At 36.6% G+C, this 23,306-nt stretch overlaps 1 protein-coding gene across 1 annotated transcript in view; it reads right to left on the reverse strand.

Moving 5' to 3' along the window:
* Positions 1–2,120: 2,120 nt before the first annotated feature.
* LOC141287167 (transmembrane protein 132C) overlaps positions 2,121–23,306 on the reverse strand; it is a 350,138-nt gene continuing 328,952 nt past the window's right edge. The window contains exons 7-9 of the mRNA XM_073819302.1: positions 14,494–14,767; positions 11,636–11,827; positions 2,121–3,725 (exon numbers count right to left, since the gene is read on the reverse strand). Of these exons, the coding sequence (XP_073675403.1) occupies positions 2,532–3,725; positions 11,636–11,827; positions 14,494–14,767 (1,660 nt within the window). The 3' untranslated portion in view covers positions 2,121–2,531. The remainder of the gene's footprint in view (positions 3,726–11,635; positions 11,828–14,493; positions 14,768–23,306) is intronic.

Here is a 23,306-nt window from a genome sequence, read left to right on the forward strand (position 1 = left end):
ACAAGCAAAACATGAGGAATCGTATCAAAAAAGTTTCAAAACTCTTTTCTGTCACAGCCTTGTCGTTATTTTTAATATTGCCTGGCCATAATTTTGCTGGCTTCTGCAGCAGATCACACTATAAATAAACACAGACGGTGCATTCTAAACGGGATATATTACCCTCCGAAGAGCACTTCGGAGTGAAAACAATCATGGTTGCCATATGGAAGGGTTGTTCCAAATGAAATGCTCAAAACTGGCCATTTTAAAGGGCCCTTTGGATTGAAAGGGTACAACTGATGGCCCCGATAATTCTTTGCGCAGATGATAGCGCCTCTGTATGGGCACAAGACTGTTTGTTCCCCTACACCCTTCAACCCTTCGAAGCTCTCACCCTGGAGGGCCTCACCCTTTCAAGGGATTAGAGCGCATTGGGATGAGCCCTTCCAAATGGAACTCAGGGAGAATTGCTTACTTTATGTCCTCTGTGTTCATTTCCATATGAGTGTTGCCAAGTTCACAGTTTTCCCATGGAATTGGGATACTTTTTCACTGTTGCTGCGGATTGTTTTTATGTGGGTTGAAGTGACCCCACTAATGTGATATTTACCCCCCAGAATGCAATTGGGCTTGTTTTGGACTAGTTTTGTGAAGCAATTGGGCATATTTTGTTGTGAAAACCTGGCAACCCTGTTCATATTGTTCTTTTGTGCATGTAGTTCAGTTAAGAGCCATGATATGTTCACACTGTACAAGCCACATGAGCAGTGTAGAGTAGTGTTTGTTGTTTGTCGTTTCTACAGTCACAAATGCAGACATGGTTTTATGTTTAAGTGGCCTGACGCAGCGCAACGCAATTCGTAAAAATGGCATTATACATAACACATAAAAGAAGCAGTGTTTGTCTTGCTATAGGCAATAGATAATCTTAAAAATAATTTAAGATCAAATCAATATTTTATGTCCATATACAAACAGGTATTATTGATTAAAATATTGAAATATTGATTTGAGTTTTGAAATATTTTTTGGTTAGTAGGATGTAATAAGCAGCCATTCATCTGGTCATAAGGCCCTTATCACCCTGTCTTGGAATTATTTTCTGATGGTGACTGACTGCACATTATCCCTTATATATCCATTAACTAGAAAATCTATCTATACATAATAATTAAAATATTGTGTTGTTTATTTTATTAAAATATACAATTTGGATGAAGAAAATAAAATGTGGCAATATTTGCTCTCAGTTTGTCTTAGTTAAACCCGAAATGAGTCAATAACACTGATTTCTTTTATCTTTTCTTTAATTGGTTGGAAGTGCAGAATCACTTCCTTCCCGTCTGGCTCTCAAAGGTCTGACGCCGTTAATGATTTTCACTAAAGACTGATAGTTTCCCATTAATAAAACTGAGAAGGAAATACCATTGAGCACTTGCAAGAGGTGTCTACTGCAGGTTAATTAGACAATAATTGGCATTTGTGTAGCGAAAGGTTACAATATTTTGGCTTGAAGGATTGCAGCGAAAATGTCACATTAACATGTAGTACAACCATTATAGAATTTATTTGGCCTTTTTCAGGCAAGACTGTTATCATATGCTACATAAATATTGGCATCTTTGGGCTGCCCTTTTTTTCCCAATGTTGGCGCTATTGTTCTGAATTAGTCTGGAATTGATTGCCTTAATGTTTTGGAATTTATAATAGAATTAATTTCTTCAACCCAGAAAATTTCCATGGTCAGAAATGACTGGAGCCGAGCTTCCTTTAGTACTTTAATAAGGTTCCTATCTCAGTTGAAACAGCTTGTTTCTGGAGCTTGAAGCAACAAAAGGTTATAACTGAGATTTGGGAAGTAAAGTATAATTTAAACAGAGCCTTGAGGAACTGTGTAATTGATTTAGTTAGGCAGTTCTGGGCAGAATAACATGTTTACTGCTCAGGCTGAGGAAAAGGTTTTGTGACACTCTTTACTAACAAAAAGCAACTGAAACATAAATGTCAAACTTGGTGACTCAAGGTCTCTTGGTGAATAATCTAAATATATCCAGAATAGCAAGCAATACACTGGCCAGAAATGAAACTCATAGGGCATCCAAATCCAAACCATTCTATGTGCACTTTATTTACAATGATTCATTAATATTACAATCCTTAATCTACATGTCACCATCTGCATACAGTCCTGTAGCCTCATAAGTGAGTGCAGAGCATTGGCAAGCCTGGAAATACGGTTTAGTTTTTAACTACAAAAGGTGCTAAAATAAAACCATAAAAAAATGAAGAGAATAGAGAACATAATATAAATGAACATACAAAAAAGATTCAAATCATCTTGTTGAAATGTCACATTTTTCCATAAGTCTGTTGTTCTCTCTGTCTTGGCATTGTCCTACCGTTGTCAAACCAAAAGAATGCTAGACATCCTTTGTTTCGTAATGGCTGATGTGTTGTGTTCAGTAAGGTTTATGTAGCAGTTGTTCCCTGGCTCATACTCGTCTCCACAAAGGCAAAAGGGTGAGTTCAGTTCGCACATATTGATTCGACTACGCCACTTCCTTTAAAGCACTGTCGTTTAACCGCTCCATGTAGTTTCGTAGTTCCTTGGAGTCGCCAAGCTCAACATCCTGACATACCCACTTAATGTCATTGTCAGGATCAACTCCCAGCTTCTCCTTAGCTGGACTAACACTCTCCACTGGAATGGTGGTGAATGTAGTAAACTTCACACGTTTCCTTTTGGTCGTTGGCGAATCGCCTTTGCTGTCTTTCGCGGTGCAAACCGTAGCGGTTTCGGGTCCTCGGTGCACCTGGCCTTGTACGTTCTTCTGCAAAGAACCACCGTTGAGAAGGTGGCTTCCTTCTTCTAACCCTCCTATGCTGGAATCCATAATGGTGATGTGCTCATCGGTCTGCGGAGACAAACTTACGTGGCTCTCCAGAAGTTCGGCATCGTTTCCCAGCCACACCCAGTCGTGGGCATGGTTCAAGCTCTCCTGGCCCTCGATTGACATCTCCTTGTGTCGATACTTGAGAGTATACGAGATGCAATTGATGAGAAAAACCAGAATGGCCAAACAGAAGACGCCTAACAAAGCATACATCCCAATTTCAAGGTCAGTAAGTCCATGAGGTATCTGAAGGTCGTCCTCATCCACATTATGTCCTCGGGGAAGGTCAACTTGAGCAGGGAAGTCTGAGAAGTCAATGGGAATGCCGGGTAACTGGCTCCCATCATTTGAGAGCTTGTCTCCGCCTGGTCTCCTGATGATTGCCGTTTTGGTCGTAGTGGTGATTCGTCTCATGATACTGTCCTCCATGTCTGAGATGGAGCTTCCATAGTAGTGGTTGTCCATTCCGGTCCTATCTGGGAGAGATGGGTTCTGTCTGCGGTCTCCTGGTCTGTTGTCCATGTCCTCATCCTGGCCAAAGTCTCCAGGTCTTAAGGCGCTTTCGCTACGACCGAACTTCACACGGATGTTGCAGTTTCCAGCCGCCAGGACGCTCCGACGCTTAAACTTCTGACACACTTCAGATACTGTCATTTCCACGTGCACCAGTAGACCTTGACCCTCGGCTCGTGCAGAAATAACTGGCCACCGGCCTGTTGCGTCTTGCCTTACAGACACTACATCCTCATCCAGAGAGGTCGCGGTTAGAACAAAGTGCTCCGGGTTGTACAGGTCCAAAGGAGCCATAGAGCCATCACTGAACTGCAGCCATGCACTGATCAGTGCCTCCTACAGAGGGTAAAGAGAAAGACAAAATATATGACTCTTTCAGCAATAAATGCATTATATATTTGTACTAAATCTGCCCCCTAATATTCGACTAACCGTACCGAGAAGAGGCTTGGTCAACTAAAATTTTATTAGTTGCTTAGTCACAGAAAAAAAAATCACAGGAAGTGACTTAGTCACACAGTCCGTGGCAGACAGATCGTTAACAACTGGTCTATGTGGTAATATAGTATCAGGCAGGACAACCAAACGCTCACCTATCATTCTTTGATCTCAAATATGGCTTTTCATCTGAAAGATGTATGTAGTAGCAACTTTACAGCCTAGAAAAATGTGTGCTATTGAAGTGTGTGTGCGAAGTGTGGAAGCTGAGCAGTAGCGTGCTTACTGCATGACAGATGGAGGCGCCGATGCGTTCACTTGTTCACTTGTCACTTGTTCTTAAAATACGTTTATTTGTGTGCACTTACAATGACAACGAAACATTGTGTTTTTGTAAAACCATGAAAGCAAACAAGATGCACTTTCTGCCGCTTCAGTCTCTGTGAACTTGAGCGTGACACTAATATATCTATAGAGAGTGAAATGTCTACTTTTAAACAAACCAATTCAAATATTCTCAGATTATGTAATCCATATAAAACATGCATACAAGCGCATACTGCAGAGATGACGAATTAGTGACACTGACTTCATCACCATTGAAAACAAAGAAAGCATTAGTTTTTCAATAACTTGCTAAAACTTTAATGCAGTCTCCTTGCTGTTTTTCCCTGATGCATGTCGGTGCACTGTGGCAAGCTTTCTGAGCTAGGCAATAAAATGCTCATTTTTATTCATTTGATTCATATGGTTTATTAATAAACATGTGACTAATAGTTGACTTATTCTTAAAATGAATGACTACTAGTCAACCAGAAAAATCTTTAGTCAAGGGCAGCCCAAATTTGTACCATATCAGTTATTGCAGGGGTGTTTAGCTCCAGCTTCAACTAAAAACATCTGAACCAGCTAATCAAGGTTTCTTTAGGATCACTACAAACTTTCAGACAGGTACAGTACAGACCAAAAGTTTGAACACACCTTCTCATTCATAGAGTTTTCATTATTTTCATGAAACTTTGCTCGAGGTATCGCCTGGGTCTCTACAGATGAACTCAAGCATTGAGAACATTGTTTGTGTACACAGAGTTTACTAAAGGAAAGGTTTTGAACAACTCACTTTCACTGTTTGAGTTTCCTCTCGCGGCCTACTTGCCAGTAAGAAGAGTCGATCTCCAAATGCGAATTATAATTACCATCAGGTAAAAAAACAATGAATAATACTTTTTATGTATGAGACTACCTCTTGAAGCTCATCAAGAGAATGCCAAGAGTGTGCAAAGCAGTAATCAAAGCAAAAGGTGGCTACTTTGAAGAACCTAGAATATGACATATTTTCAGTTGTTTCACACTTTTTTGTTATGTATATATAATTCCACATGTGTTAATTCATAGTTTTGATGCCTTCAGTGTGTATCTACAATTTTCATAGTCATGAAAATAAAGAAAACTCTTTGAATGAGAAGGTGTGTCCAAACATTTGGTCTGTACTGTACGTTAAGGCAAGTCTGTCTCCTGAAATTAAAGACATACAAAATGTCTACCAAAGAAAACATCTGTCATGACTTTTTTCATCCAGAACCCCGTGTGGTGACACACGTTAAACTTTTCTAGCATAAATAAAAATTTACAAAAATATAAGGAACAAAATCCCAAAGTGTCTTCGTTTTTTGTCATGTGGCATTTCTGAAAGATGGAGATGCATCTTGTATGTGATGTTGCGAGTGACAAAATTAAAAGATTAGTTCACTTCCAGAAAAAAAAAAAAATCCTGATATTTAACTCACCAAGATGTTCATATCTTTCTTTCTTAAGTCGAAAAGAAAGTAAGTTTCCAGGATTTTTCTCCATATAGTGGACTTCAATGGGTTGAAGGTCCAAACTGTGGTTTCAGTGCAGCTTCAATGGGCTCTACATAATAAGGGTCTTGTCTACTGAAATGATCAGTCATGTTCTAAACAATCAAACTATTTCCATTAGTACATTTTTTTTTAAATAAAAGCAAAGCAGTAAAATGGCCAATAATGCATATGTACGGACAGTGGATTTGATAAGTTTTAAAAGTTAATTATGTACTAATGTCGTGTGAGTGGCTACTCATCAGGTCTATGTAGTATGCCCATGTAGGCAGTAAACAATGAGTTAGTTCTCTCATTTTGTGATAGAGCCCATGTGTCACTCTGTGTTACTTTACTAATATACTGTGTGTAGCTCCACACAACAATCCTTTAATGTAGGCCATGAGATCAGAGTGGTCTCTGCTCTACTTGGTGGGTCAGAAGGAGTCAGATTAAAAGATATGAGGAGATAACACAGTGCTATTACGGATATGGGGCTGCATATAGGGATTTACAATACACAAGCGTCTTAAGCTCTTCACTTACCAAGACATCAATGCTCGCTGTCCGCGAATAACACGCTACAAATCCTTCTACGGGGGAGGGGAAACTCCCAGAGCACTCTAATCATGCACTGAGACGGCAAATGAGGGAGGTCATAATGATATCTGTAATACTTTAAAAGCATACTGTGAGCTCCAGAGGGATTTTGCAGCGTGTTTATATATTCTGGATCTGTTTTAAATAGTTGATTTTTGTTGTTGTTGCTGTTGCTGTTGAAATATCTGATTTATTTAGATTGCTATCACCCTTCTGATGGCCAGCATTCTTGGATTCTTGGAAGATGGACTTGTTTGGATTCATTAGTGCACAGCTTTATGTTAGGAATTTAATCACTTTAATCATTTTATCACTAGAGATTCCTTAGCTGATATTTGTGGCGTTTAGACATTTAGTGAGCACATATCTTGCACAATGAGTGCCTACATTTTTTCAGATTGAAAGTGACTTGTATAATCCAATCAATGCCACGCATGCAAAACATGCACAAAGCACACCAGTTTGGATTTGAAAGAGGTACCTGAGCCCAAATTGATATGTATAGTGCATTTTCCACATGCTGGTTATTTCAGTATTGCTTTATAAAATTAGTTTAGGCTTGGCCTTCATAAGAAATGGTCTTTATAATGAATGCCAGTATAATTTGTTTAATACGTACATTTTTCTGAATACCTTCAAAGTTCAAGGATTTGTTGTGGAGTGAAAATACATGTTTGTGATCTATACATCAACGCAATTTATGTTTTTCCCCCTCAGTGCAAAAATTCAATTTTGCTACCTGATCTCATGATGAAAACGTACCTGTGGGAACTTCTTCGCAAGACATGATACAAATCACTACAGTTTCCAACACTGCAGACGAACACTAGAGTGATCACTTGTAATCTTTTTCGTACACAGTTATGATTACAGCTCCATATGTTTCACTTTTCCGATAGCTCAGTCAGCACGGAATTGGATTTAGGATGTGGAATCCTTGGTTACGAATCTTGTGAAAAACATGACTCACGATGACAGAACTGAAAGATGAGAGATCGAAAAACAAGGTAAAACGGCATGCCTGCAATTGCGTTTTTACATCACATTCACTTTTGTTCATACTATCGAGTAGGTTTAGGTGTAGTGCAGAAAAGTTATTTTAAAGCGTTGCGGAGCATTATACAGTAGTTATAGCACCACTCAATGGACATTTCAAGTCACAACTGTGGTAACAGTTACAAAACCAACGTCACATAAAACGTAATATATATATGTTCATCTTTTAGTGCCACTCAATGGATATTTCTACGGTGGCCGAAAGAGCTCAATGCGCTGCAACTTAAGAAAACACATGCAAACAGAAAAAAACGACAACAAAGTACAGACTTGCGTCCTTCGTAGTTCGGACTTGGGAGTACAAACTCCCGAGGACGTGAGGATGCAAGTCCTGTAATTCTGCAAATGCAACAGCTGTGTACTTGGTAACGTCAGTCAGCTCGCCGTTTCTACTCCGGTAATCTTCACTGCTTCACTGTATGTATTTACAATAAGACGAAAGATGATATCAACCACCGCTGCCTCTTTTCGTTTTCATTTAAACATATTAATAGCTGCAAAAACGTAGTTCAGGGAATGTACAACATTACAGTGAAACAAAATATTATATCAAACAGCATTGCCTCTTTTCCGTTTCATTTAACGTTAAACATATTAATAGCGACAAAAATGTGGTTCATGCAACGCGTTACAAAACAATAATTACAATAAAAGGAAGTGATATCAAATACCACCGCCTCTTTGTTTTCTTCAAAACATAAACCACAACTCTTTTCGTACTCATTTGAAAAACAATAAAACATATTAATATGCGATTTAAGCTATATATGCACTGTGTATAATACATCTTTACTCTATGTATAATAAAATGAAACATGACAAGCACAACTCTGCCTTTTTTGTTAAATGTCAGTTTTATTGAACAATATTAGCCATTATAAAAGTATAAGTATAAAGTATAAGAGACTTATGTAATCGGAAATAAAGACAAAAGCAGACAATTCGATCAAATGCATGCTAAAAAGTCAGCGTTGAATTACGATTGATAAATAATTTATGAAGCATCAGGTCCCAGATGGGTTCGTCACTTTTTGAGGTCCCCCTGAAACATTTCCGTTGTGCTCCGTGCTATTTGCAGCGCATTTCTAAGTTTGCAGCGCGTTTCCGTATTCGTGTTTGCATTGCGAGGATTTGCAGCGCCTGTGTTGTCAAACTGATGATGTTTTCTTAATTTGTTGTCGTTTTTTCTGTTTGTATGTGTTTTCTTAAGTTGCAGTGCGTCAAGCTCTCTCGGCCACTGTCTATTTCACATTAAACGTGTCACGAAATGTACATGGCGGTACGCATTTTGAGTCTTGCAACAAAGTTCCCACAGGTATTTTTTTGTCATGAGGTTGCAATTTTGACCCAGTGCTGAAAATATGGTAAATAAAACCCCCTAGAAACTTTGTCACATACAAAATATTAACATTTATCTCCTGTATGCTTATGAGAAACACTGATTGTTTGTAGCAGAGTCAATGTTTATGCAGAGTCTACCACATTAGGCCTTTTTAAGAACAATTTAAGCACATTTTACATGGTGCACCCCATCTGCGTGTTCTCAGTTTATTTTCAATAGGAGACACGTGGCAGACCGCAGATCGGGGACGACGCTGCCCACCATGAAAGATAACCGTTACAACTTGTTGCTCACGTGTGTGGAAAAGAGACTGCACATAAGAGACAGCAAAATCACAATGAAGCTACCGCATATAGTGAAAAATACCATTTAGGATGCTGCCTTTGTAGAAAATAGGCAGCGCGCTAGGTTTTGAAACAGTTTTAGTGGTAATTGTGCATCAACAGGAGAAAGAATACAGTTTGAAACATATCTGGTACTTTAATGGGCCGTTCTCTTTTTAAAGTCAGAGTTGGAAATGTCTTGCAAATGTTTTTCAAGGTATACATGCCTAGTAATTGTTCTCATATTGCATTTTCAGAAAGTTTTGGAATATTTGTCCTCTCCCCAAATTTGTCACTACCAAAAACATAGTAATATATAATTTAATAAGAAGGTTTAGATTGACCTATTTAGAGTTTGCTTACAGCTACCTTGTAAATATATATATTTTAACAATATTTCAGGTATGGATTTGTTGTATTTTGAATCCTGTTTTTATTTGTAAAAGGCAAAAAGTTGATCATGCTAATTTCAAACGTAAGGATTCATTAGTTTGAATATACATTGAACCAAACACTATCACAACTTCTTAGTTGATAATTCAGTATACTTAATTTTTGACAAAACATCCCATGTTTCTTTCATGACTGCACATTTTTGGTAGTGACAGTAAAGTTTTGGTTGTGACCACATTACATTACAGAATTTTAACCCACATGAAGACTAAACTCTAAAACACTACTAAAACATACAAAACATTTGCATAGCTGTACTAAATTTGTACTAATTTCCACCAAATAGAGGATTATGTGTTCCCTTTTGTCATTACCGAAACAATGATGACATATTTTGATCATTACTATTTCGGGAGTGACAATTTTATGGAATAACACCCAAAAATAAAATAAAAATATAAATAAATAATGTCGAAATTTCACCAAATAATTTCGTTGTGACTGTTTAGGTAGTGACACTTTTGTATACTTTTGAACCTAGCTCACAGTTCTAAACAGTTGTACACACATAAAAACTAAATGTTATAGAATAACTCCCCAAAAAAGTGTGCCTAATTATAGATAAATAATGTTCGGTAGTGACATTCTTAAAAGTTACACACACATTTTCAGACGTTTGAACACATTTACCTCAAAATGATGGTTCCTATCTACTTAACATGTATGGGGTGTATAAATGTAGGGGTGTAGTTAAAATCAGTCTCAGCCAATGGACTAAAACATACACTGTTTCGGTAGTGACATTAAAATGCGGGACACATTTTGTTACATAAAGTTTAATAATTTACATTTACGTTTACATTTTTTTTTTAATCAAAAAGATGTTTTTAAAAACAACAATGGAATAAAATGCAATAAAAATAATATTTCAATATAATTTTTATAAGTTAAAATTTAGGGGTTAGGGTTTGGAAGATCCACCTCCCAGTTGAAGGTACCACTAAATTATGATTTTATATATATTAAGCTGAAAGATTGTATGTAGTTTAGTCAGATGCATTTACATTGTGACTGTGCCCCAGATGCAATCAACAGGAACTGTCTCTGTAAAGGTGTGAACCAAATGGTCTATAACAAAAGAACAGCATTTCTCGGGAACTTCATGTAGATTGCAGGATCTCCAGTGGGAGGTCCTAACAGCATCTATTGTTTGTAGCCATTTGTCTTTAGGTATAAAGTTCTGTCTTACAGACAGAACTTTGGGAGAAGCTATGCAGAAACTATGGATAACTAGCTAGGACCCTTACACGGGTTAAGATGCTTGAAGACCGACAAGCTAGCATCGCTGTTGAAGACCTGCTACACTGCTACCATCAATAAATTCTTCTCCCCACAAGAACTCTGGTCAAGCTTACTTATTTTATGTATTAGAGAAATCTAGTACATTGGCGAGCCACCCAAACCACTGGTCAGCCAAATACAGCAAAATCTAACAAAGCTTACTGATATTTTAAATATTATTGTGGGTTTCAGTAGGTAATAAAATTATCTAAGTAAACACCGAAGATCTGAAGAATTAATTGTTTTTTAAATGTGTTTTTTAGTTGTGGGATGGCAGTTTGCACCAATTCTGTAGAACGGCCCTTATGCGTATTGTCATACCAAGTTCCACAAGAATTAACAAAGCCTCTGAGAAGCACAAACACACGTAAATCTTGCTTAATTGAAAGGACTGAGCTAACAGCACTGCGCTGCTGCTAAACTGAGGTGTGTCATATTGATTAAGACTGTCAACTAGAAGATAATTATATTGAGTCCAGGTACTGAGGCACTGCACATTCACCACCTCCTCTGAGTCCATTAACAAAGCCATAATTAAGCATGACAGATGTAACCACGGGCAACCATAGTTACTTTCATCCCTGGGTTATACATCACACTTGTGCAACAAATGACCAATGTAGAAAAACGCTTCTTAATAGGCTCTTATAGAAAGAGGCAATTGCGGCGAGTTTCAAAGGTGTCATTATATAATGGACTACAGTTAGTGAATGCAAGTGGAGCATGAAATGCACACCAAACAGTTTTCCAGGAGTGGCTCAGTTCTGTAGCTTTGTTGTCAGCCAAACTGTCTTTAGCATACATCAAACATTTTTCTCTAATTTGTTGGTTTCCATATAAATATTTCCTTTTAACTAGTGAGTCATCATAGTGGCACCCATTGGTGAATATTCTGGTTTTGTGCTGTGAAATTACCTGTTTAGGATTGCTGAGCACTTCCTGTGTGGTTGCTGTTGCGCTGATGGCTCGGTTACTTCCTGTACTGAGCTGCAGGTTGAGTGTGAGACCGCTGACCAACTGCAGGCCCAGTTCAGTGATGGTCACTCGATCATCCACAACCCTCACCGCCTTCTCTGCCAGGATGGAGTCTGACAGTGGGGACAGAACCTAGAGCAGAGCATACACACAAAAGCACATTATTAAATACAAGGATCATAAGCAATCTGGGTTTGTGGAGACAGCGCTGCCCATAGGGATTACCTCCAATTACAGGGAGACATATCAAAAAACACGGAGCTGTAAACCCGTCTAGTGATTGATGCAATAAAAAGGTGTTACAGACAGTCTCCTGCCTGCCCACACTTTCACTGCAGACGAGCACATATTAGGTATCTGGTCTCAAAGCAGACAGGAAAAACAAAATAAATCCAGATGACTAACACCTCCTCAGACACATGTACGCTGCAATATCAGCCCACTTTCGTGAGGATAAGTTGGCTGCGGAAAAGGTAACATCTTAGTGTTGGCTGTGTTCAGCCTTGCAGAAACAGTATACTAGGAGTACCATGGTACAGTGATGGTACTTGATATACAGAATGAGTCAATGACAAAGAAGAGAACAAACAAAAGAAAAAAAAATCTAGTTTAAAACAGTAGTTCACCCCAATTTTATTTTATTTTTTTTCTGAAAATGTACTCACGTTCAGGTTATCTAAGACGTAGATGAGTTTATTTCTTCATCAAAACAAATTTGGAGAAATGTAGCATTATATCACCTACTCACAAATGATCCTTTGCAGTAAATGGGTGCCGTCAGAAAGAGAGTCCAAAAAGTTGATAAAAAAATCACAATAATTCACAAGTAATCCACATCACTACAGGCCATTAGTTAACATTGAAAGCTGAAAAACTGTGTGTTTGTAATGAACAAATCCATTAAGTGCTCTATCCATAAATGTGCTTTCTTCGGTGAACAAAACATTTTTTTTCTGAATCAGGAGCGCTGTTTACAAATAAAAGCAGTCCAAAGCATTTCTAAACAAATATATATTGTGGATATTGATGTGAGAGGACAACAGGAGATGGACTTGCACACTGGAGGAAGTGTTATTATGGATTTTGGCCAGAAGCGATAGTATAAAGTTAAAACGTCTTGATGGATTTGTGTCTTTTCACTTCACAAGATGTGAATTGATAGACTGGATTTATGTGGACTGCAGTGATGTTTTTATCTGCTGTTTGGACTCTCATTCTGATGGCACCCATTCACTGCAGAGGATTTATCGGTGAGCAAGTGATGTAATGCTTAATTTCTCCAAATCTATTCCATATACAGTTGAAGTCAAAAGTTTACATACACCTTGCAGAATCTGCAAAATGATAATTATTTTACCAAAATAAGAGGGATTGTACAAAATGCATGTTATTTTTTATTTAGTACTGACCTGAATAAAATATTTCACCTGCTGTTCTTTAGAATAGTCCTTTAGGACCCACAAATTCTTTGGTTTTTCAGCATTGTTGTGTATTTGAACCCTTTCCAACAATGACTATGATTTTGAGATCCATCTTTTCACACTGAGGACAACTAATCATATGCAACTATTACAGAAGGTTCAATCGTTCAGTGATGCTCCAGAAGGAAAAAAGATGTATTAAGAGCTAGGGGTTGAAAACTTTTTGAATTTGAAGATCAGGAAGGGCATGTAAGTATCTCTTGTAGCTTCTGAAGCAGAGGTGTAGAGTCTGGGTATGCAGGGTATGCAGGTGCATATGGGCCCGGGCAGATTGGAGGCCCGCCGAGCCGAGAGGGAACATTTAATTGAAACGAGGAAACAAATAGAATTCTGCATGGGCCCAGCCCTGGCTCGAGATGCTCAGTTAATTTAGAAATATGTTTGAAACATTTTATGTTTGTTAAATTCAAGCTTTTTTTAAACGGCCAGTGGCAATGAGTTGAGCATGTTTGATCAATTTAGCTTTCTCAAATCAACACGACTTGCCTAAAATAAAATCTATACATAAAATACTTGATGCATTTCACAATATTAATTTAAAATTTTAACCTATATAATGTGGCTGTTAGACGCATATTCAATAGTTTGTGCTGAGAGTGAAAAGCTAAAGTATGCTTTGCAGAACATGGAAGTGCCAGTGCGATCACTTGCATTTGTTTTTTATTATTAATAGTGGAAACCTAAAATACGCCATCATTTTGCTCATAAAGGTAAAAGTAATACATTGTTTAGAACTGCAAAAGTTCTGTGTGCACTTACAATATCGACAAAACGTTGTGCTTTCATAATATAGCTAAAGAAAACAAACATGAGATTTCTGCCGTCTCTGTTTTGAGAAGGAGCACTTCACAAAAATGATCCGAAACTCAGCGATTATTTGCCTCATGATAAATATATTTATAGAATGCTTTAAATCACTACTTTAAAATGAAAGAATCCATGTAATAAAATCAAGTTATATTGCGTAAAGTTAATGTGACAATTCCAACTACTACGCCCCCCAAAAAAAGTCCATGGCATCCAACCTGTCTTCACATTTAATATAAAAAACAGCAATAAAAATGTAGGCTTCAACTTAGTTAACTGGATGATTTATAAGAAAAATAAAACAATGTTGGCAAAGTTATAGGCTTGTTGGCTTTTCTAAGGTAGGTTAAATGTTGTTACTATTATTATGACTTATTCACAATAAGTTTTATTGACGTTTTAAACACTGCTTGATCGATTTCATGAGACATCATTTTTATTTATTTTTTGGTCACACCACATGACTTTAAATTGGCAGACAAATATTTCAAGTATTGAAAATGTACATACCTGAATGCTGGTCATGCCCGTGTCCATGCCCTCCAAAACACGTCCCTCTCTCAGCCTAGCGATCCGTGGATTCTCTACCTTCAGGAAGTCCCACACTAACTCTGTAATATCCACTTGCCAATCGCTGCCCAGCATGTGGGCCACCTGACCTCGCGTCTCGGAGGATTCGGCCACAAAGTGTGTGAGCACACGCACCATGGCCCTTTGGTACTGTAGAGTACACGTCTTTCCTCTCCGCTCTTCATCATCGTCATCGTCGCTGTCCCGCGCTGACCTGGAACCATAAAGAACAAAAGTTTGAATCTTCAGCATATTTATAACCCAATTGTGTTTTTGTTAAAGCTTTTTCATGAAATGTTTTACAAAACAACTTTTTTTTTTTTTTTTGACAGAAATAACTGTTTGTTGACACGCCTAAATTAAGCTTCATTAGGCTGATGCACCTAATCAAGAAGCTAATTAAGCACATCAGTTTTATTTAATATTTTACGACTGAGTGACATTTACAAAAAGAGCTGGAAATACAATGAAGCTTTTGCTTTCATTCAGGACTGTTCATCTAGGTTTGATGTTCGAGGTCATTGGATCAAGGTAAAGAGGTTCAAAAAGAACACATTCATATTTGAAGACAAAGTTTAATGTGCTTTAGTAATCAGATATGTTCAAGTATTCCAGTCAATAAACACTTCATGAATGTTAATTTATACCCATGCGCATATCTGTTTGAAAAATTTATGTAAAGGTCATAGTCCTCTTTAGAAGGTTTTTACGTGATATAGAAAAAACATAAATCACTGAAAGAAAACCATGCTGTGTTTAAACATTGAAAAGAGATTGCATTAAATTGATTTCTGTGAGAACGTTGTGTGTGTGTGTGTGTGTGTGTAGGTCCTCTGGATTAGATTACAGTGTGTGTAGGTATGTTAATGTGGCAGATTGACTTTCCCAACACTGTAATTGAACCCATGTCATAATGCGATCACATTCAACAATTACAGCATGAAAAAAAAAATCCTCCACTCACATGCAGAACAATTGTTTTGTTCCACCTAATTAATTATTTCTCTCTCTCTCTTACCACACACACACACACACACACACAATACATATTTATTGAATATAAAACATTTTAATGCTTTTGTTCATTACCCTAAAAAAATACACATAACACTAATACCAGTAAAAACAACAGTAATACTTCTAATGTATGACTGAGTACAAAATACTTTTTTACTGTATTTGAGTACAGTTTTGCAATATTTCAATCTTTTTCTACTTAAGTAAAAATATCTGTAGACTTTCACTTTTACTAGTGCATTTTAAAGATAAAATTAGACACTTACTGCTTGTGACTGTAAACTGCAAAGAGTTTACATTAATATGAACACCAAATTATCAATGAGAAATAGTATATTTATAAATAAATGAACCTAGATTTAAAAAAAAATGCTGTAAAAAATGTTGTTTATTGTTTGTTCATGATACCCAAATAAGTAATGTTAACGAAACCCTATTATAAAGTCTTAATGAAAAATATGTTTGTGCTAATCTTATATATTTATTATATTTAACAAATAGCACTTGGTTTCATATTGTGTTATACTCATTAGGGTGTTTTTTTTTTGTTCATTTTTAAATTAGATTTTTTTATTAATTTAAAATTTTCTGTTTTAGTAATGGTGTTGTGTTTTGCCATTTTTACTTTTTTCGAGAAAAGGTCAGGATTTCATTTTTTATCTTACATTTCTGACTTTATAATTCACAATTGTGAGTATATATCATGCAATTCTGTGAAAAAAGTCAACATTGTGAAATATAAACTCACAATTGCGAGAAATAAGTCAGAATTGTGAGGAAAAAAAGTCATAATTTAGATAAACTCGCAATTGCGAGGAAAAAATTAAAAAAATGCGAGAAAAAAAAGTCTGAATTGTGCAATACAAACTTGCATTTGTGAAGAAGAAAAAAAAAAAAACTTTAGGATTGTGAGTTTTTGTCCCGCTATTCTGACTTTATAATTTAGAATTGTAAGTCTATATCACACAAATGAGAAAAAAACTCAAAATCGTGATATGCAACATGCTAAACTCACAATTGTAAGAAAAAGTCAGAATTACAAGAAAAAAGCTCACAACTCACAACTGAGAGAATAAGGTCAGAAATGCGATATATAAACTCACAATTGCGAGAAAAAAGTCAGAATTGGGAGAAAAAAAGAATTCATTAGATACAAACTCTGACGTGTGGAACAATGGTAAATTTAAATGCCCTGCCTCTCACAATTATGAGAAAAAAATTCAATCATGAGAATAAAAGTCAGAATTGCGAGACAATCTCACATTTGCGAGATACAAACTTGCATTTGCGAGAAAAAAGCAAGAATTGTGAGATAAAAACTTGCAATTGCGAGGAAAAAAACTCAGAATTGCAAGATATAATCTCAATTACTACAAAAAACTCAGAATTGCTTAATAAAAACTCGCTTTTGCAAGAAAAAAATTGCAAGATTATAAACTCACAATTACAAAAAAAAACATCAGAATTGCGAGAAAAAAGTCATATTGTGAGATATAAACTCAGTTGCAAGGAAAAAAACAATTGCGAAGAAAAAAGTCAGAACTGCAAGATATAAACTAGCAATTGTGAGGAGAAAAGTTTTTAAGGCAGCGATATTCAAAAACTGCAATAATTATGACTTCCATTACTTTCTTTTTGAGGACATTTTACATTTAATTTTTTTTTTCTCAAACTCCAGGTGGTCAACATTAATTGGCTAGTTAAGAACAAGAACATACACAAATTGATCCGAACACTGCTGAGCTTTGTTCCACCCTCATAAGAGAAAATAAGTGCTACCTTGTTACAACATTAAAATCAACACATGGACTTTTAAAAAAGCCACCGTAAACAAAAAGGCTTCAAGGGAAGGCAAAAGATATTAACAAGTGGCATTTTGTGATTTAGCCATCAGTTGTTCTGGGTGAGATCACAGTGGCAGTGCTCGGTTATTTACCTGCACAGGAGGTCTGAAGACGATTCAATAAACAATATTTTCCAGAAAGCAGACAGACGTCCCTTTAGGGGGCCAGCCAGCACCACATATCTCACTCACACAGTGTCATTCCTTGATATAGACAGAAATAGTCATTCCCAGCGGTGGGACTTTATCATGCCTGCCTGGTGTTGAGAGAACACTGTTAACACCAGTCCGTAAAGTGCGGGCCAGCCTGGCGCTCTACACGCTACAGGCTTGGCAAGAGTACAAAAACACTCTCTCGGGTCAGTTTCTCTCTCTCGCACTACACCGACCAACTGGCAGCGCATTTGGCAGAGGACGAAGAGCCTTGCGATTCTCTCTCGCAGACTCACATATAGCGGTAAACAAATGGATCATCAGTGCCCACTAGCACCAAACCGTAATGCTGTTACATCAGCAAGGTCATGCCTGTTATGCCATGATAAATATAAATGAGAATGTGCGAAGAGGGAAATCAGTAGAGAATGCAAAACACACACGCTTCTCTGCCACATTTCGAGATGATGAGCCAAAATTGACATTTTCTCCTCTCTTGCATGAAAAATGTCTCCGGGTCAAATAAAACAAACGTGAGGTGACATTGCCATTTTTAACATGCTCGTTCATCCTTGCTAAACATGTACACATTGTGATAATCACAGGAAAGATGAATGTATTTTGGCATGCGCTGTGTAGACCGGACTGCAGCTGTAAGTGCCAACTCTAGCACTGGATAATGAGCGTCAGGGCTGCCTAACACATGTTCATAAACTGCTGACAGAGGCCCTTGACTTTCTGTAGTGCTAGGTGAGCGTGGCTAGCGGAGGCAGGCTAATTAGTCGTGATGTGCTGACGATGAAGTCCTTCATTTAACAGCACGCGTTTTAGAGGGTACATGTGGAGATGGAGCCATTTGGGTAAGATTCAACAAATTTCATATCCTGGTACCTCAAAACAACCTTGCTAACAAGAACACAATTAGCTCTAACCACGGGCCCTAAAACCAGGTGGAGGCTCTAAACTGGACATAGTCAGCTGATAATAAAATGCATATTTTTTCTAAACAGGTGCCATGCAAGGTCCTGTTCACCCGCAGAATCCTATACCCTTTGGTCTCCAAAGCTGCTTCATTGGCTGAACTTTTTTAAAGCGATAGTTCACCCAAAAAGTAATATTCTGTCATCATTTACTAACTCTAATATTGCTCCTGACCTGTATGAATTTCCTTATTCTCTCAAACAGTTCATGGTAGCCTTTAAATTTAAATTTTTTTTTTTTTTTGTATTTCTGTCAAAATATGATAATTCGTGCCTTTTTAAATTATATATGTTAAATTATATACCACAAAACCAGTCATAAGTAGCACGGGTATAGAGGTGGACAGTTGTAAAATATTTTTACTTTACTGAAGTAAATTTATCTGTAGTTTATCAAAGTGTTTTTCTTTGAAATCAAACATTTACTTCACTACATTTCAAAGCATAATGTACTTTTCACTGCACTACAATTCATAAATAAAAGTAGTGTTTTACCTTTAATACTTAGGAATATGAGGAATATGTACTCAAGTAAATCTCTGCATTACTTTTACTTGAGTAAAAGTAAGAAAGTACTAGATTTTTTAAATGTTATTAAGTATTAAATTGTATTTAATATGAAATGTAATGCAGTAAAAAGTACAATTTTATGCTTTGGAATGTTGTGAAGTAAAGTTTTCTAAAGAAAAACACTGATAAAGTACAGACTTGAAAAGTACTTTTAAAGCAGCGTAAAAATACTTCACTACTGTCCACCTCTGCACAGCTATATTTGTAACAATAGCCAACAATACATTGTATGGGTCAGAATTAGCTTTCAGATGATGTATCTTAAAATTACCCTTGTGACTGGTTCTGGTTCAGTTTAATTGTGACTTAAAAGGATTAGTTCACTCCAGAATTAAACTTCCTTGATAATTTACTCACCCCAACCAAGATGTTCATGTCTTTCTTTCTTTAGTCGAAAAGAAATGAGGGTTTTTGAGGACAACATTCCAGGATTTTTCTCCATATAGTGGACTTCAATGGGGATCAGAGGGTTGAAGGTCCAAATTGCAGTTTCAACGCAGCTTCAAAAGGCTCTACACAACCCCAGCCGAAAAATAAGGGTCTTAACTATTGAAATGATTGGTAATTTTCTAAAAACAATAAAATTATACACTTTTTTAACCACAAATGCTTGTCTTGCACTAGCTCGACTTCACGCCTTGCATAATCACATTGGAAAGGTCACACGTGATGTAGTCTCAGCCTCAGACGTCACGCCCACGGAACGCTGGCTAAACGTCTGATGCATATGGTACACTTAACTGGAAACACCTCAGGAATGTCAAAGTCGTCATCTGATTAGTTGAATTTGACCGGATTTCCGTGAGACTCGAGTGTCGCGTTTATTTTTGGTCCGCCGGGAAACAAAGCGCAGACTGATTTACTCTGCGTTTTGCTAAAAGGTGCTTATGCATACGCCATTGTTGTTATACACATTTGCGACGTTCGCGAACAAATGACTAACTTACTGCTTGTTCTTCCTCTTCTTCGTTATCTCTTAATGCTGGTTATTTCAATGACTGACTTGTTGCATGCCAGTCTGTTGTTGTGGGGGCATTTCCACGCACCGAAACGTGACGCTGAACGAAACGAACTGTGATTGGTTGTTTGACATGTCAATCAAACGGTCTTATGGGCGGGCCTTGGCCAATGAAAGCTGCCATGAATTCCAGACCTTCAGCCATCAGTCTGAAGGTCTGGCAACGCGAGACTACACGTGGTGTAGGTGGAAGTACCGACCCAGTGTTTACAAAGCGAACGTGCAAAGAAAGTCAAACCCTTTACAAAAAAAAGGTAAAACAACGATGTCGGACAATTTTGAAGTTCGAAGAGAAAATGAATTGGAGTTTTTCGCCATACCCTACCTTTTTAAATGGAAGTACACAGATGAAGAACTAACCACTTGTGACCTTTCCAACACCATTACGTACTGCGTGAAGTCACAGACGAGCATTTGTGATTAAAAAGTATATACAGTCAAGCCTGAAATTATTCATACCCCTGGCAAATTCTGACTTAAAGTTACTTTTATTCAACCAGCAAGTTTTTTTTTTTATTAGAAATGATACAGACGTCTGTTTTTTCCAAATGTAAATAAAAGCTGAGAATTTTTTTTTTTTTTTTCACAATGATGCCTCTTGTACATTGTCTTATTATCTTTTGGGAGAAGCCTGTGTCATTTCCGGTAAAAAAAAAAAAAAAAAAAGAACCTGCTGGTTAAATAAAAGTAACTTTAAGTCAGAATCTGCCAGAGGTATGAATAATTTCAGGCTTGATTGTACATTTTTATATTTTTTATAAAACGACCAATTGTTGTGCTAGATAAGACACTTATTCCTCGGTTGTGATTGCGTAGAGCCTTTTGAAGCTATACTGAAATTGCAATTTGGATCTTCAAGCCATTGATCCCCATTAAAGTCCACTATATGGAGAAAAATCATGACATGGGGGTCAATAAAATTTTAATTCAGGAGTGAACTAATCCTTTAATAGGACATTTTACAATTCAACTCTTTCTAAATCTCCATGTAGATGGCTTGGGTAAAATGTTTCCAACTCTGTTACCTAGCAATCTCAGCATGGCCTAATTAATATTCATGCATTTTAACCCATTTTAATTCAATCATCCATTTTAAATTATTATTTTTAAATCTAAGTTTGACTGAACTTGCGACACCAAGCAGCATGTGGGTGCTGCTGAAGCAACTAGTGTGATGAATACTACAACATGAGTGAGTGGGTTCTTAAGGTGTCACCACAGCAATGTGCATTATTGCCACAAGACTGCAACATTAGGATGGACTTTGGGGCTCTGTCACTGAATCAGAATATGATTGCATCAGGTGGCCATCTTGTTAGTGCTCTCTGAGATTGAGGCTGTCAGGAGGACGGCAATTGAGCCCCTCATTAGAGTCCACTCGATCCACACTGACAGACAACCTCCCACTACCAGAGACACAGATCTATGAAGATCCTGCTGGTGTAGGGCTCACTTACTTGTCTCATTTAAGTCCAACTTAACTAGTGTTGTCCAAAAATAATCATTACTGATTACATTTACCCTAATTTCAACAGAGGTTTCAAATCAGTGAAACCGTACAGTAATACACAAAACACATTACCCTTACAAGCTACCACCAAAAAGTCAATGATTTTTACATGTTTTACAACTTTCTCTGCATTTTTTATTTGTGTTTGGCCAATTTCTGCTGTTCAATGACCAATTTGAGCATGCTCTTTCCTCATCTTTCACCTCCAAGTGAATTGCCACATTGAAATGACTAGATTTCAACTGCAAAAATGTACCAAACAATTGTAAATGTCAACTGCTTTGTGTGAATTCTACACTTTTCAGAGAAATCAGCCTACAATAGGTTTACTTTGCATATATTGTCTCTGCAAATAAATTAAGAGAAAATCTTTACCACTGTAAACCATAACGGCCCTTTAATACAAGGGTTGTTTATGTAGTTACACAAACACTTCTTACACTCTAAACCCGGATTAAGTTGAATTTACTTAAAAAACATGAAGAAACTGGTTGCCCTAAAAAAAAATTAAGTAATGTGATCTTTAAAAATCAATTTATTTACCTTAAAATGTTTAATTACAAAGTTCAGTTCATTTAACTTAAAATGTTTTGTAATATCAATTTGCAGTTAGTATAGACACTCACTGACTACCAGAGTGCATTGTGGCATGAATAAATTATGCAATTGCTTTGCTGTACTATTGTTGTTTTAATTTGCCAATTTTATTTGCTGTCTTGTAGCACAACAAAAAGAGCAAATAAAATGGTTATTGTTACAATTAATAAAAATAAACAAACTTGAATTGTTACCATTGTTGTGATTCATGTGCTGAATGTTAAAGTCTGTGTGTGACTCGAACATATTATCACAAACATTAAAAGTATAAAACTGTATCAACCCAGCTAAACGATTCTCAAGGTGTTTATGAAGAACAATAAAATAGTAAAGAATTACTGGTAAGCATGTAAAATACAGCTAATGATATATAAATATAATATATCTAATGATTTAATTAGAAGATAGATCATTTTCTAAAAGCAATCTACTTAATATTTTTTCCCCTTGAAATCAAATAACTCAAATCAAATAAAAGAAAAAAGCTATAACAAAATAAACAAAGTGCCCAACCAAAGGGAACGCTAATCACTATAATGATACGTTTAATTTTTTTTAAATCACATCAATTTATGAAGTCAGCTTATGTGATGTTCTCTCAAATATTTCAGTTGTATTGAAAGTTCAACATTCAAGATGACTTTGGGAAACTGAAAGAATGATAACTGCACACATGGAGGAAATGATTGAAAAGTCTATTAAGAAATGGCCCACTTCAAAAACGTTTCTTTTCTTCACCTTCTGTTGTTATTTTGCATATTAGCAACATATGAGTGCACTGCTGCTGGTTTATTAATGTTGTTGATTCTTTTGTCGCTACTTGAATATTTTAAGTATGCGTTACTCAAAGCAGTAAGTAAATTGTTTTGCTTGCCTTAAAAGTATGTAACTTAATAAAACCTAGGAAGTATAGCAACTAAGTAAATATAACTAACTATATCTAAGTAAGGTAAACTATTGGATTTCTAAATGTAATGTTAGAAACACACACATAACAGAAATGCATAACAAGCAGGTTGATGTAAAAACAAAGAAAGAAGTATGAAGCAATTAGCATGCAGTATT

This window comes from Garra rufa, chromosome 15, assembly GCF_049309525.1.
Source record: "Garra rufa chromosome 15, GarRuf1.0, whole genome shotgun sequence".
NCBI lineage: Eukaryota > Metazoa > Chordata > Actinopteri > Cypriniformes > Cyprinidae > Garra > Garra rufa.